This window comes from Falco rusticolus, chromosome 11 (assembly GCF_015220075.1).
Source record: "Falco rusticolus isolate bFalRus1 chromosome 11, bFalRus1.pri, whole genome shotgun sequence".
Lineage (NCBI taxonomy): Eukaryota > Metazoa > Chordata > Aves > Falconiformes > Falconidae > Falco > Falco rusticolus.
Genome location: NC_051197.1, coordinates 23,748,498 through 23,762,064, shown reverse-complemented (window position 1 = coordinate 23,762,064; position 13,567 = coordinate 23,748,498). Strand labels below are relative to the sequence as shown.

Here is a 13,567-nt window from a genome sequence, read left to right as displayed (position 1 = left end):
TTATAGTAAGTTACTTAGATAAGGTGATTGCCTTAGACTAGGAGCCTGATTAACAGTATTTATTAAAAAGTCAGACTTGGATAAAATTGAATTTAAATGAGAACATTTGGCGACTATGTCTAAAATTATATATATAGTCTGAAGACAATTTGTAAGTGTTCTAAGAAGATAAATATCTTAATGGTATCTTGACAGTACAGCTCTCTGTAAAACTTGACCTCAAATAATAATAGAAAAGTAATGTACAACCTCGTTATACATGTTTATATCCTACTGACATATGTGGATGTTGTGGATGTACTCTAGTCTAGAGCTTGGCATCGTAATGGCTTTGATCCCATGGCTGTAAGTTTAATAAAAGCACTTCTCAGTTACCACAAGGGGGCAAAATCGGATCCAAAATACTTTGTGTTGTTATTAAAAAAATTAAAAAATTAAAAAAAAAAATCCACTAGTATTTGCTCTCACAACCTTTTAAGATACATTAAAATTTCATAGCAAGTATGTAAAACAAATAAAGCTACACTCATCCTGACACTACTTTAGTTCCAGAAAAAAACCTACTAGATCTTTCAAGGTTAAGAAAACAATAAAATAAGAGTGCCCATTCAGTAGTTGGTGTTTTTTTTTTTTACTTTTGCATCTTGCATTCATTATGATTAAAAAAAAAAGTTCTCAATTTAAAATTGGCTGTAAAGAAGAATTAAAACATAGAGAACAAAGCAGAAAATACCATTTGATTATCGTGATTGCATCTTGCACTTGGGTGCATGGTCTGTCTCTAAACTCTGACTCATCTGCCACCAGCAGGCTTTAAGGTGATAATCACCCACACGGAGCTATTTGCACATCATGTCTATCCTATCCTGTATCTAATTATACCCTTTATAACAAACTGTTTAGCATAATTAGTGGAGTTATGCTTTACAGGAAAAAAGATGCAAGCTACAGTTTAGAAGATTCAACTTTTTGAAGGCACACATGTACAGTTTAGTAATTTTGGTATTTGATCACAACAATGAACATTTTGATGCATTGGTCTATGCAAAATTACACAATCATTATTTTAGCAAGTAAAATAATGTAATTTTCAGAATATTTACATACTGTATGTAAGCATTGTTTAAAATTATGAAATGGTTTTGGGACTCATTAATTGCTAACACTTTCACCAGGATTTTTCCAGACATGGCTGAAAAATGCTGAAGGGGCCAGCACTGGAATCAAGAATGCTGGAAATGATCAGAGAACCTATTATTCAATTGATAGACAACAGCAGGTACAAATGACCTTAATGGGAAAGCTCTTCCCCCCCCTCCCCCCCCCCCCCTTTCTAGATGATCCGAAAGGATGTTTACTTCATGACCACTCTCTGTGTTCAAACTTCAATGATGAGCTGCTTTAATATGAGATCCTTTGAGGTAAAAAAGGAATAGATAATGATACATATATGTGCACACAGGTAAATATGTTTTATTTTTCTTTGCTTGCTTTCATTGCAGTCTTAAAAGTGTTAAATGAATGTCGCCTGCAGTAGCATCTTTCTTGCAAGCTGGCAGTTTAGTCTTCACACCCCCCTGCCCGAACCCCATCCTCCTTGTTTTAGAAAAAGCTTGAAGGACACAAAAGCCAATACCCCAGCCCCTGCCCTCCCCCCCCCTCCCCTTCTCACCATCCCCTCCCATCAGTGCTTGCTGCCAGGCAAAATAAACCCCAAACTGTATCTCCTGAGAGTACCTTCCTGGCCCCAGAAGGGGAAATACTCTGCTGATACGAACACAAACATTGTATTAGCCTAGACAAAGGAAGAAATCATGCAGAATCCATTAAAGCAGCCACAAGTAATGAATCTGGTTAGTTTTTATGTGTTAATTGTACTTCTGTTAAATTCTTTTAGAGACCAGGATAAGTTTATGGGTTCTATCCTCATTTAATGATAATTCTGCTATTCCTATCTTACAGGAAAGATGTTCAGAACATTGTGCAAGTGGAGCTATTTTCCCCGTGAGCTACTTAAGAAAAAACACATGAAAAAACCATGCAGAATATCAGTATTTACTTGTGCTCATGAAGAGGTGCTCATGCTTCATCCTTTCCAGCTAGGCAAAGAAATTTGTTGAATTCTACCACGTATTATTCCAAGACATTTAGAGCAGATTAAAGGTAAAGCATAGACCTGTAGAAACTCATATTTCCTATGGAATGTTAAACAGAATTGTCTCCATTTGTAATAGATAAACTGTACTAATCACCCTGGTGTAAAATACAAAGAGGTCAACAATGCATCCTTTCAGCTCACCATTATTTAAAAGGTGTTTGAGTTTCCCTATTAAGTTTTCAAAGGCCAACATCTGCTGATGCTCAGAAATGGCGGATGTGGTGAGGAAGGCTGTATGGAGTGTGAAGTGAAAACACAACCATATATTCCATGCAACACAGTACTAGGAAACTATAGCACAACCAGACTCCAAAGAGCTATTTTCCCATTCATCCCATTTCTGTTATTGATGGCAGGAATATTCCTGAGAACAGCGATGCAAACTTCTCTTTCATTTAGTTCATTTTTTGGTTACAAAATACATGTATAAACAGCAGATTTTGAAAACAGCATATCACTATGCATTTGCAGTCATGCAAACGCCAAAGGAGACACTACAGTGGGAAAATTACGTTATTAAGATTGAAGGCTTTCATTTGCATGTTATTGTCCTTGCTGCTGTTTCACTGTTTAAAGCCACAAACCAGATGCCCTGGCACTCGGCTGCTAACGCCGCTCTTGTTTGCACGGAGGCTAGTTTTGACGGCGTTTAACTTGCTGTCTACAGCTTAACAAATCAGCGCCATTCATGAGCTTAAGTAAACTGAGCCGATTTATAAATTGATAGACCTGACCCTGCATCATAAGAAGTGAGATAGTTTTACCCAAGTTATTAGAAGCTTTTCAGCTGGATATCAGGTATGGCAAATTGTGTTTTAGTACTGTGATATTTTATTATTGTGATAGTTCTGCATCACACAAGTTGTGTCTAACACCTCTGCAAAGCTGAGGCTGTGGGGAATATTCTTTCCATCAGCCACAGCAGGATCCCATTTCCGTCTCCCTGCTTTATTTTTAATTAGCTAACATGCCATGACTGTGGGCACTGCTCTGCTACGGAACTCAGCTGAGACTTACAGCTCAGCTACCTTAGTTTGTTCATGTGTTTTATTTAATTATTTACCTCTTTTTTTGATATAATAGTTCTTTACATAATGGTATTATGGTTTTGTTGTAGTTTAAGTGTAACATTTTGATGCTCTAATTGCACACAAGAAAGCAAGTTTTTGTGAAGGAACACAATTGTTTATTTTGTGGACTAAAGCCCATTTCAAAGGTCGCTGGCGTTAAGGCAAATATTCCAGCAGGTACACTGCATTTGCTTAATGAAAACTCTTCCATTTATAAACTCTTCCGCTTGCTCTTTGAATTTACATACAGACATACATGGATGAAAATTAATGGTCGTATGCTTTCATTAGTAGCAAACACTTTTTTTTTCCTTTTTTTTTTTTAAAAGATACTCAACAAATATCTTCTGTGGAATAGTGTCTTAATTCTCTGTATCACACTCAGTTTTCATCTGCTGATCAGAACTGATCAGAAGATCTGCAGCTGAAGGCAGATTTGATGTCAGCAGTGACATTCTCTCTGACCACATAATATGGTGACACGTTAATGCAACAGTGGAAGGGCAATACAGAGCCCCCCTGCACTACAGAGCACTTTTTCAGAGAAATATTATCTACAACAGAAAAGGGATGTTGGGAAATTAGATCCAAGAAGCTGAATGACAAAGCAAAACAACACCGGTTTTATTACTTACTACCAATACTGGAAATACTGGGTATACCTGTAGAGAAAGAAAACACAAAAAGCTATAGTTAACTGTTTGCTGCAGTTAGCTGAGCTATTACATCTAAGATTCTGAAAACAATCTTCTCCCACTTCTCAGAATATTTTATCAATACATAGTTAAACCCAAGCAACCGCCAGTATGTCTCCAGCCCTTTATAAATGCAGTCTTTAGATTTTTCAGTACGAGACTGCAGGGACCACTAAAATGTATTGACAGATGGGTATTTCTGGGACCTACACCAGCTCTCTGAACTTCATGAATTTGTTCAGAACAGTTTTGTATTTCAACTAACCAGTCATTAGGTTTAATGCTTTCGATAAAAATATCAGTCATGCATGTATTATGCAGATCTACAAGAATAATTTAACCAAAGGATAGATGCACTGCTAACTGCTTTGGCCAGCTGCTTAAATCAGTTGACACCTTCTGTTGCATTAACTGTATATAGCTATTTTTTTCCCCTCTTTTACCTGATGGTTATCTAAATTAAACTAGGGAAAAGGAATGTAATTGAGCGAAACAATCTAATGCATTAGGTTGGTCATATTGACTAAGCCTCTCATTGATTTTTTTTTTTTTTTAATTGTGTCCCCCCTACTTTCATTTCAATTCCTAAGCTGAATTAATGCAAGGAAAGCATTCCAGAGGCAGGTGAGATTTACCAGAAGAGGTGGGGCTGCTGTGGAGTAAAGCTCCTCCGTTAGATTACCAATGCGGGATCTCGTGTTGCATGATGCAGTCCCAACAAGTAACCTGCTGGTGGCTCTGTCTTGAAAGGTGTGTAGCACAAAAATATGGACATGGAATCTTTCCTGAAATGCTGTCTTGTTTAGATTAAATGTCATTGCTAATGGCAATATTGCGAGTCTATTTGGTTGAAGTCACAAATTGCAGATCAGTATTTAAATCCTGGATATTTGCATCTTCTCAGTTAAATACAGTTTGCCTTTTGTAAGTTTTATTGACTTCTAATGGCAAAGACTTTTACTGCAGAAATCTGTCTGTTTCTCCATTTAACATCTGCTATACTTCTTTCAACATCTATCTTGAAGTTCTGTCTTACACAGAGGTGGCATGGACTTCATTCTGCAATTACGCAAACTGGAGCAAAGGAATGCCTTAAGTGTAGATGATACTCACTGTAAGCAAGGTTGTAGAGTCAAGGTGGCAACATTTCTAACTTGTGGCATGGCTAAGGCAATGCTGAAGTAATTGCATTTGCAGAATGGTGACCATAAACAGATCTTTTGTGTTTCACCCCATCAGTCCTGGAGCACACATCAGAACTGCAGCTCTCTGGTTTCACATCCTACAGAACCTGTGGTCTAGCAGAGCACTGGGCATTGCGCTGGAGGCAGCACCTGCTGCTAACCGAGTCCCAGGTGCCGTTTGCAAACCTGGTTATTTCTACTTCTGATGAGATAAACATGCACTTTTCAAAATTTTAGAATCACGAGGTATTAAAAGCTAAATAAAAATACCATTGTTCCAGAACAATGATGTTACAGTTCTGAAGGTAATGAAAAGTGCTTTTTTTCAGTTAGGATAATGTAAAAGGCCTTCTATCCCTTTTTCTTAAATGTCAAAAAGGCAATCCATTTTCAAATAATTTCCCCTGAAGTTTCAATAGCAACTTGTTTACATTTTTGCAAGTCATTGTAATTGTTTTAAATTAGCAGGATTCATTTTCCTTTATACATTGATGGAACCTGCACAAATATTAGCTAAAATACAGATACTGTGTTCTTGCATCAGACTTCCACTGTGAAATGGTATTTGTATTTCCTCTGGGTATACTCCCCCGCCTCAAACCTTCTTCTCTCCTACACACACATACAAATATCCTCTCCTTTCTCTCCTGAACAGATTGTAGCAAAGGGAGAGGTTTTCCTGCAAGTCCGCTTGCCTCATTTTGCTGTACTTCAAAAATTTCAATGAATTCACAGTGATAAATGTTTTCTGGGCAGAGAACAATGAAAGCGAGATGCCTGCTAGCCCGAAGGGCTCTGCATTAACCTTGCAAAGTTGTCTTCAGGTTCTGTTTGAGAAGCTCTTTTGTCATCGCTGTACAGGGTTTCTGGGTTGGAGCGATCTGTAACCAGCTTGATTTTTGCAATACCAGGTATCCATCCCTATGTGTGGCAACTGGCCTTGATAGTGCACTACTTTGTGTCCTTTCTGCTAAAGAAAGTGCGAATGGCACTTCTAAGTTTGTCTGGAAAGGAGCTGGTTATGTAGGGCCACAAAGCAGTATCTATTAACACTCTGTGAAAACTGCACATATGATGGGAAAATTATTCTTAGTACGAGTGTGTTTGTGAGATCTGGAGTTACATATTGAGACCAGCTCTTGAATTCAGCCGAGCAGTATTTGGTGCAAGCCCTTAGGTAACAGCACAGGAGGTGTATGTAACTTGTCGGCGGGGGCGTGCAGGGGCCGAGGGGGGTGGCTCCCGCCGTGGCAATGCCGCCGGGATGCTGGCAGGTGGCGGAAGCCATCCCACCGCTGCCGGCCCTTTGGATGAAAACCGGTATGTTGCATGATGGGGATCGTTTCCAGTCAGCCTTGTATTGAAATCTATGAGTACTTTGCAGCATGAAATGATGTGAACAGGTTATAGAGAGAGATGAAGAATCAGGCCCGTTACCTTCCCTTGATGCAGAACGCTATTTAGCTAGACATAAAGAGTAAATAAACCCAAGTGATTGCATTTATGTATATTCAGTTGTTAAACCAAAGCAATGTGCAGTCTAAATGATCTTCCGGTTGAAATCACTGGGATGGTTATTACTGGTAATAGTTTTATAGCGAGGAAACAGTGAGTAGAGTGTGCAAAGAAAGTTCAGGGGTAGCTACTGCCCCGGAAATGGCAAACATTGCAGAAGAAAGTCTCTAATACTTTTTATTATTTTTGACTTGACTTGAGGGTGGTGGTTTGGTGTATTACATGTTCCCTGTAAGTGCATCTAAATATACACGCATTACTTGAGAGAAAGAAATCTGGTGTTTTCCTTTTATAGGATCTTCTGCATCTGCCCTGTAATTTTCTCATTTCCCCTTTTTCCAGAAGCGGATTGTTTTAGCTGTTATCTACCATGGAGCTGACTATTGAGAATGGAGAGAAAAAAGCAAATCAGATGGTAGAAAAGAAAGCAAGTTTTCAGTTTCTCATATAGTTTGTGTCATTGGGAAATCCATAACACAAAGGAGGAGCATCAAGGTTTGGGTGAGAAGGGCCACACTGCGGCTTCCACTCTCAGGGTGGGTCATACCCTGCCGTTCCTCTTACCACCTCCATCGTCAATGCCTGCGTGCACTTCCCATCAGCAGCACAATTAATGCAGCCAGGATGCATCCCTTCCCGGGCAGGGAGTACATGTGGGGTGGAGGAATTACTCTGTCAATGCGTTCTTGGCTACCATCTTTCCCATGGTCTTCATTCCTCTTCTCCGTCACAAGTGGAATGTGCACCTGCCGTATGACAGGGAGCCAGAGACATGCTCCTGCTGCTATCCAGACGCTACGCTCAGCTCGCTCACATGCAGCGAAAGTGTCCCCAAGAGCACAGTGAGTGATCCGGTTTAGGTGAATGCAGCCCAGAAACTGAGGATTCGGACTGCCTCCTATGAAGGCATGGCAGGATATGATAGTAAATAATGCAGTACAAATCTGGATGCCTATTGATGGCTGAGCAAAACTGTGTGAGAGCTTTACTGGCAAAGGAGACATAATTGTACTCTGTACATCACATTTTAACTCTTAAACGAGAACAAAGTACAGAGCTTTCCATAGCAGGAGTCAGAGCTATGTAAAAGAGACAATTCTTAGGAAATTTCATGTGTTTCGCTGCAAGAGCCCTAGAACTCGTGCTACTGTTAATTTTGCAGTTGCTTGCTCTGTAAAGACTGAAAAATGTTTCATTCCCAGAAAATGAACTGTTTAGATTAAGTTTGTTATTATCCACTTTTGCTGTCCCAAGCAATACCACCACAAATAAATGGGACAGAGTTAACAGTTATTGGTTTACTGGGTAACACCTTTTATAATCTGGACTTTTTCTCATGATGTTTTAGTGACTCCAAACCAGTACAGAAAAGAGTCTAGTAAACTCCCAGTGAGATAAAAATATTTTTCAAGGAATCATAATTTATTGATAAGATTATTAGATATTAGAAACTACAAAAAAAGCCTGAAACTCAGACAATTTTTAGAACTTTGAGTATCTTATAACAGACACTTTGCCTTCCCATACTGCTGCTTATGGACTAGAACCCTCCTCCAGTGCTCGTCTTCACTGTATATGGTAAAAAGAGAGTTGTCTGAGGCCAGTGATGGATGGAAGCAATTAATTTCCCAGCAACAGATGCCACTGTAACCAGCACAAACAACCAACTTGGCAGGGTCACGCAAGAGAGTAATATGCTGAAGAAGAATTTGTCAAGCCCCATTTTAAAAAAATACAGCACATGTTATTTGTAGTGCACCGTTTTTACATAGGTACCTGCAATGTTTTGCTGGCCATTGCACTGGATACCTAGCTGGAGTCTGACGTTTATCATTTGCAGGTTTTCCTGACACTTCTGTCTTCCCGAATGCTCTTGATGCACTGCAGTTTTGCTTCCACCACCAAGATTCCCAGCCTGACACAGCTTTTGTGTGGCTTTTACATATTTTGTAAACTTCATGAGCCAAAACTACTGTGTAATATAAAACAGGAACAGCAAGAAGCTTTGCTGTTTCGTAACTTACTCTTGCATTCATATCTTCCTTTTTCTCTACGGAAGGTGTTATCAAAATCATTGAGGAGCAACATTTTACATCTTAAACATGAGTAACCCATTCCTTCAGATCGAGATCATGTGGGATCACTTCATCTTCCGCAGTCATGCAGTAGACACTGGAAAGCTCCTTCCATTTGTTTGGGGGAATTGGGCCCTTAGAAAATGGGACACCATGTACCTTATGCATCTGCTTTGACAGGACAGCAGGATGTGTGATCTTTGAGGTTACAGGGATCCATGCTGCTTGGATTCCTGAACAGAAAGCCTGCCATCGCACCACCCTTTGGCCAACTTCATTTACCCCGGTCCTTCAAGATGGCTTTGCGTTAGCAAATGCTTACGGGGAAAACAAAAAACACAGATGAAGGTAATCAGTGCAATACTTCAGGTGCCACATTTTTTGCCAGAAACTGTTTTTGTGGCAGCTGTGCTGCAGTGATGCCTTGTAAGCCTTTTCCTATTTAGGGAGGATTAAGGCCATGCTGCTGAGACAGAGGCTGTACTGTCGGAGGAGGACCCACTGCAGGAGAAATTCAGTGAAGTGATTTAGACTATCTGCCTAACTGTTGACTGAAAAGAACCACCGACGTTCCCCGTGTCCTGGTCAATCCTTTGTTTCATGTTAAACTACGAATTAGGAAAGTCATATAACAGCTGGGAGGTGGGTTTTGCTGAGTGTCAGGCGCTAGTGGTACAGGTTATTGGTTGTGGAGGGACTGACAAAAAGTGAGCAGGCTTTGATGGATGGCAGCCCAGCAGTCTTAGACAGCTCTGTCTGACGGAGCAAAGAACAAAGTGCCAAAGATGATCTAAACAACAGGAGGAAGAAAAGGGCTAGTGCTGGCAGGCACATACAACTGCTGAAGAGAAAAGCTATCTTGTAATACCAAGTATAGAGAAATTTAGTTAAGTTCGCTCTGAGTGTCAAAACATATTGCAGAAAAAACTCTCCATAGAATGTGGCAGCACAAGGGAATAAATATAATCACAAAATAGCCAGTAAGATAGAATGAAAATACAAAATAAATGTGTGCAGGAGACAAATGCAGAGATATTGTTAGTGCCAGTAAACAACAGAGTACTCGGTGTCTTTCACAAGCAAAGCATGGAATAAACAATTTGTGTTCTCCTGAAAACCTCATGTAGAGTTAAAATGAGAAGGATACAGAAAATGGCTTTATATCAAGGTTTAGCCTATGTCTGGAGTACAATCTAGAACGGTCTTGTATTTCATGAGCTGTAGCTTGAAAAGCTACAATAAAGTCTTCTTGGCCACAAAAAAATGGCAGAAGCAGAACAGTGGAAACTACAGAAGCTTCAGCTGGGAAAGATTTGGAAACAGGCATTAGGCTTCTTGCTGGGTCAGAGGAAACTTCCCAAATTCAGAGAATATCAAGAAAAGGGATATTTTTGTTTTGTGGAAAAAAAAATATCTGTTTCATTTATACAACTATTTTTAGCTGTATCTTATTTAAGCATACTTATATAAAAAAACCCCAAACCTTCAAATCCATTTAAAATCTAAAATATTTTGGTCTCAGATGGAAAAGATAGTCTGAAAATTGCAGGAAGGAAGAGTATCAAAAGGACACTATTACCAGATTATACAAAGTGTCCCCAGGGAATTGAAGTAATATGTCAAGGGAAATTCAGGGTCAAACCAGGTAAGTTAATTCTATCAACATGTTCCAGCAACTATTTACAGAATTCATGCCTGACTGGGGAGTATAATGCTAGGGATGCGTTGCTGGCCACACGATGGAGACGGTGACATAAATGCAAAGGGTAAGTGAAATTACATCAGCTATGCAGAGAGTTTACACAATAATGCAAAATTTCATATGCTCCAACACACGTGCCATTAAATCAGCAAGTGACAAAAGAAATGGAGCTTTTACATGCCATAAATGATTGCTTCTTGGAGCAAGTGATCAGACAACCCACAAGAAGATAAGCTGATTTAGTTCTGAGTAGTACACAGGACCCGATTCAAGCAGTATCAGTTGACTTCTGGACTGAAAGTTAACATACTTCTTGAGAAGGAAAAGGATGAAAAAAATAAATATCCACTGCAGTAATATTTAACTTCCACAGAACAAGCAGATAAAAATGAGGAAGTCAAAAGAAAAAAGAAAAGAGCAGCTAAAAAGATTTAATGCAAACAGCGTCAAGGCAGGCTAGAGATAAAGTCTATGAGAGACTCAGAATAATCACATATAACCCATCAATTTCTAAAAAAAATATAAAAATCAGCTATCTTATAAACCAAAAAAACTGCCAACACCCAAAGCAGCTGAATGAAGATGATTTTGGAAAGACACCCTTCGAAAGTGTAAGTCATCTCAATGGAGAAAGACAGGAAAAAAACCCCACCATAAAATCTGTCAGGTTAAATATAAACCACAGTCTTTTGAAAATCAAGTTGCTACAGACATAAAAGTATAATAATTCTTTTTTGTTAAAATAACCACACTAGAAGCAGCAGGCCTCCCAGAGAGATGGTTGGGTAGATAGGCAATTAAGGTATAAAGGTACTGAATACTAAATAAATTGTTTTCACTAATGTTCACAAGAAAGAACGTTAGAGAGATTCTCACAATCCAAGGAAGTTGTTCTACATCTATCATCAGCTGAAGGTTTTTTAGAAGACGTAAATAATACCAAACAATAAGTATTGCCATAAGGTGATGTTACCCGAAAAATGTTATAAAAGAACTCAAATACGACATTTCTGAACTAACTACTGTAACATATAACCTGACACATTTGTCAAGCATGATGCCAGAAGAAATGTTGTAACTGTGGCACAGGCTTTAAAAATGACTCAAGGGGTGATCCCTGTAATAACAAAATATAAAGCAGAAACATTTTTATGCTATTGTAAAAGATCAATGCTGTTCTTATGTCTAGAATATCGTGTGTAGTTTTAGCCCCACCAAATAAAAAAATGACACAGAACCAGAAGAGAACAAGAAAGCGCAGATGATCAGAGATGTGGCACGTTTTAGAAAGATAAGATTAAATAGATTAGGATTTGTCATTTATAAAATAGGTTGGGTGAGTGGACATATCAAATCAATATAATCATAAACGGTATAACGGATGTAAGTAGGGATGCATTATTCTCTGTTTCTTTCTACCTAAGGAGGCACAGGCCTAACCATATAAAAACATTTCAACCAAACAAAAGGAAATACCTTTCTCTCATTGTGTCATTAAAATGTGAAATGCATTTGCCGTAAAATGTCACTGAGATTATGACAGCTGGGTCGGTCCCTGCGCTCAGCAGCTGGCAACCACTGTGGGGCTGATGGAGGGTCCGGCTCAGAAAGCCAGTTTATTGCTGGCAACTGGGAAGGCAAAGAAGAAATCCTTCATGCTTCTTCCTGTTTGCCATAAATTCCTGCTGCTGATCACTGCTGAAGCCAGGATCTGAGGGCAAGTGGAGCATTTGTCAGCTCAAACGAGGTTATGTTTTCATGATGCTATCGTAATAACAGTAATAATAATAATAATAATCGTAACAATGAAAGATTGCCTATAATTTGCAAAACGTTTTGTTGCTTGATGGGACTGTATATTTGATGGAATTCAATAATGTCAAAAGTTGTTTTAACAAGCTTCAGGCATCCTTTTGGTGGGCGCTAATTCCACTGTTCCGTCTGGTGTGTACTCAACTGACTGGAAATGATGTAACTGACACAGTAAGCTGCATTTCGAACGATCCCCGTTTTCATGTTCAGATGTATCTTGTCACTAGCTTAGATGATTGCTGGAATAGCAACTGCATTATATATATATGTGTATGTGTGTATATATACACAAGTATGTATGTGTATGTGTATATATAGAATATATAAATAAACCCAACCTGGTAAATCTCACCATTTTTCCTGAACATAGGTTTAAAGTATTAATTCTGTGAGGCATGCTCACTTCTTATAACATGCAAAGAAGTAAAAACTCTTACAAAATGTTTTTCCTCTGCTTTTTGGAAGTTCATTTTTTTCTTCTCAGTAAGAATTTTATCATAATTTCATGCCCCCACACTTCATGGTTTGTTACTTGGTCTATTACTCTCACATTTAAACTTGATAAGGTCCTGCTTCCTATGATATTCATTTTTGAGTTTTGATTCTTCACAGCTGCTGCTTTGAAGTCTTAGATAACATTCTGAGCATTGCATATTGCTCCTGGTTTTAAACTTTTCATTCAACTGCAGTACGTAGTTCTGTTTTCTCCCAAATAACTTTTCAGTAAATTTTTATATTCGAATATTCTAAAATGAATGTTTTGCTTTTAATCAGGGCAAAACTACGCACCCTTTTCTTAAAAGAATTTAGTAACTTCTGTCAACAGGTTTCGTGATTTCTCCTCATCTTCTTCAAAGGAATTTAAGTCTGTTACTCAGTTCAGGAGGATTCTAAATTATTGTGTATTTCATACATGCACAAAAGGAAGAACTGATGCTCATGCTTGTCTTTGTGCCCTCTCTTTCAGCACCATGTTCTTTTTGACCCAGTCCTGCCCAGGACCAGGAAGTGCAGCTGTCAGTAACTTCCCTTGGATAATATGAACGTGTCCTAGAATAGTGAAGCATGTGTGTCTGCCCTCGCTGTCCCCCTTCAACGTTTGCAGTGATCTACAAGAGCGCATGTGAATCTGGACCGCAGGTCAATGTCAGGTAAAAACTTCCTGTACCAACCTCAAGATCTTTAGTCGTTAATTAGAAAAATTTGGTCTGAGATTTTTTTTTAGCTTTCTTAAATGTACAAAAAAGGAGCACGGACCTCATCACACACACTGAGCTGAGGTTATTTCGAACGTCAGGGCAACAGGATGTTTGAATGGAGAGCTGCCAGCACCACGGCTGGAGCAGGACTGCAGAT

At 38.9% G+C, this 13,567-nt stretch overlaps 1 protein-coding gene and 1 long non-coding RNA gene across 6 annotated transcripts in view; one reads left to right on the top strand and one right to left on the bottom strand.

The window, feature by feature from the left end:
* The window catches only part of NTNG1 (netrin G1), a 158,779-nt gene that overhangs the window by 47,296 nt on the left and 97,916 nt on the right, over positions 1-13,567 (bottom strand). For all 5 annotated transcript variants that reach the window (XM_037403775.1, XM_037403771.1, XM_037403773.1 and 2 more), the window contains exon 5: positions 3,864-3,890. In XM_037403775.1, the coding sequence (XP_037259672.1) occupies positions 3,864-3,890 (27 nt within the window). The remainder of the gene's footprint in view (positions 1-3,863; positions 3,891-13,567) is intronic.
* Positions 2,400-13,559, top strand: LOC119155303. Its single transcript, XR_005106678.1, has 3 exons — positions 2,400-2,956; positions 13,179-13,362; positions 13,437-13,559. It is a non-coding gene; the product is annotated as an uncharacterized LOC119155303 (long non-coding RNA).